General features: G+C 46.0%; 1 protein-coding gene across 2 annotated transcripts in view; it reads left to right on the top strand.

Annotated features, from left to right (window-relative positions):
* LOC108280413 (alpha-actinin-4) overlaps window positions 1-2,500 on the top strand; it is a 35,526-nt gene that overhangs the window by 24,549 nt on the left and 8,477 nt on the right. For both annotated transcript variants that reach the window (XM_053673674.1, XM_053673673.1), the window contains exons 13-18: window positions 115-223; window positions 472-612; window positions 694-876; window positions 963-1,097; window positions 1,421-1,600; window positions 1,701-1,847. In XM_053673674.1, coding sequence (XP_053529649.1) covers window positions 115-223; window positions 472-612; window positions 694-876; window positions 963-1,097; window positions 1,421-1,600; window positions 1,701-1,847 — 895 coding nt within the window. The remainder of the gene's footprint in view (window positions 1-114; window positions 224-471; window positions 613-693; window positions 877-962; window positions 1,098-1,420; window positions 1,601-1,700; window positions 1,848-2,500) is intronic.

Here is a 2,500-nt window from a genome sequence, read left to right as displayed (position 1 = left end):
CACACACTCTCTCCCCCATGACAACCTCACACACTCCTCCTGGAGCTCTGAGAGACACAGCAATAAACAATGATAGGGAGGGACATCTGTAGCTCGTGTGTGTGTGTGTTTCAGTGAGCTGGACTACTACGACTCTCCGAGTGTGAATGCTCGCTGTCAGAAGATCTGTGAGCAGTGGGACGTGCTGGGAGCGCTAACACAGAACCGCAGAGAGTCACTTGAGGTACACACACACACTCGCACTCTCTCTCTCTCTCACTCTGTCTCTCACACAGACACACAAATAACATTGCAGATGTATAGGTGCTAATATTAAATCGAGCATTATTAAACAAAGGACAAACACTAATCTACACTACACCTGCAGGGGGCAATGAAGTGCAGCGTTGCACTCATAGCAAACATTGTGGAGAAGTAGAAGAACAGTATTGACATAGATACAACAAAGTGTGTGTGTGTGTGTGTGTGTAGAGGACTGAGAAGCAACTGGAGTCCATTGATGAGCTGTATCTGGAGTATGCGAAGCGAGCAGCTCCATTTAATAACTGGATGGAGGGAGCGATGGAGGACCTGCAGGACATGTTCATAGTGCACAACATCGAGGAGATACAGGTATCGTCTGTCACTCTCCCTGTGTCACTCTGCCTGTCCCACTCTCCCTGTCTCTCACTCCTTGTCTCACTCTCTGTATAGGGTCTGATCTCAGCCCATGAGCAGTTTAAGGCGACTCTCCCGGAGGCGAATAAGGAGCGGGAGGCCATTCAGGCCATTCAGGCGGAGGTGCAGAAGATTGCGCAGTATAACGGCATCAAACTGAGTGGCACTAACCCCTACACCTCCATCACCCCCAACAGCATCGACAGCAAGTGGGACAAGGTACACACACACACGTGTGTATATATGATTGAATGAATGAATGACAGAGCAATAGCTGATGTGATGGGGTGTGTGTGCATGTACAGGTGCAGCAGTTGGTTCCTCAGCGTGATGAAGCTCTACAAGAGGAGCTCGGCCGTCAGCAATCTAACGATCATCTGAGACGCCAGTTTGCCAACCAGGCCAACATGGTGGGACCCTGGATCCAGAACCAGATGGAGGTACACACACGCACGGTTCTGTCACCCACATCATCTACATTTCGTTCCTCCATCATTTTGTCTGACTTGTGGAGAACTCCTCCACCTTTACACCTCAAGACTCGTAGGTGGAGGTTGGAGATGTCACTTGGTGTAAAGTGTGTGAGGATGCCCCTGTTCCCTGACTGATACAGGAATGGTTTCTTCCAGCTTACATAGCCCGATGTATTGGATCTTAAACGAGACACCGTGAAGGGTCTCACAGTTAAATACAATCAATATAAATGTATATTAACACATCCCTTAACACGTGTGTGTGTGTGTGTGTGTGTGTGTGTGTGCAGGAGATAGGGCGGATATCGATCGAGATGAATGGCACTCTGGAGGATCAGCTGACTCACCTGCGTCAGTACGAACAGAAGATCATCGAATACAAACCCAACATTGAACAGCTGGAGGGAAATCATCAGCTCATCCAAGAGGCGCTCATCTTCGACAACAAGTACACCGCTTACACCATGGAGGTACACAAACACACACACACACACACTCTCTTCAAATAATTCTTACTGAAGGTTAAGTAATTTATCTCTCTCTCTCTCTCTCTCTCTCTCTCTCTCTCAGCACCTGCGTGTGGGATGGGAGCAGCTCCTCACCACCATCGCTCGCACCATTAACGAGATTGAGAATCAGATTCTGACCCGTGACGCTAAAGGCATCAGTCAGGAGCAGCTTCATGAGTACAGAGCCTCCTTCAACCACTTTGACAAGGTCACGCGCGCACACACACACACACACACACACACACAGAGATCATGTTCATGTGTTGCTGCTCAACACCCCTGATGCAGGTATGAGCTGAAGCACACTGCTTAGGTGTGTAAGGACCAGATTTGGGTGAGTGTGAGAGATTTAGGGATTAATCTTAGAGGAGCAGCAACATGTAAAACAGTGTTTAATTGGTCCTGTAGAGTCACATGATAATCAGTTGCTCACCTGTTCTTCAGGTCATTTGTCATCTAATGTTTTCTACACATTCATTCAGGTCCTGAAATCATTTACAGTCAAGTTTATGACCTGATGAGTAAAATTCTACTGCAAAACAAACTGTTTATTAAAACACACTTTTTACCATTTACCGTGAATCATGTACACACGTCTGTGAGGGGCAGTCGGGCGTCTGTGAGGGTGTGTTGCCTGCGGTTGGGGCCAGCAGTCAGTTATTTGTTTTTTTGGGGGGTTTTTTCATTAAACATCAATCCATTTTTTCCTCAAAAATGAAACACTATCAGTAACAGAGTTTGTTTCAGGATTAGTTGTGTTCCTTTATTTTTTTATTTTTTTATACATTTAGAGAGAAAAGAGAGAAATATAGAAAATAGTGAATAGATTGAAAAAAAAATCTTAAACAAATGAAAGATGAG

The sequence above is a fragment of the Ictalurus punctatus genome, chromosome 20 (genome assembly GCF_001660625.3).
Source record: "Ictalurus punctatus breed USDA103 chromosome 20, Coco_2.0, whole genome shotgun sequence".
In the NCBI taxonomy this organism is placed as follows: Eukaryota; Metazoa; Chordata; class Actinopteri; order Siluriformes; family Ictaluridae; genus Ictalurus; species Ictalurus punctatus.
Note: the sequence above shows the minus strand (reverse complement) of the source record. Positions and strands in the feature narration are given on the sequence as shown.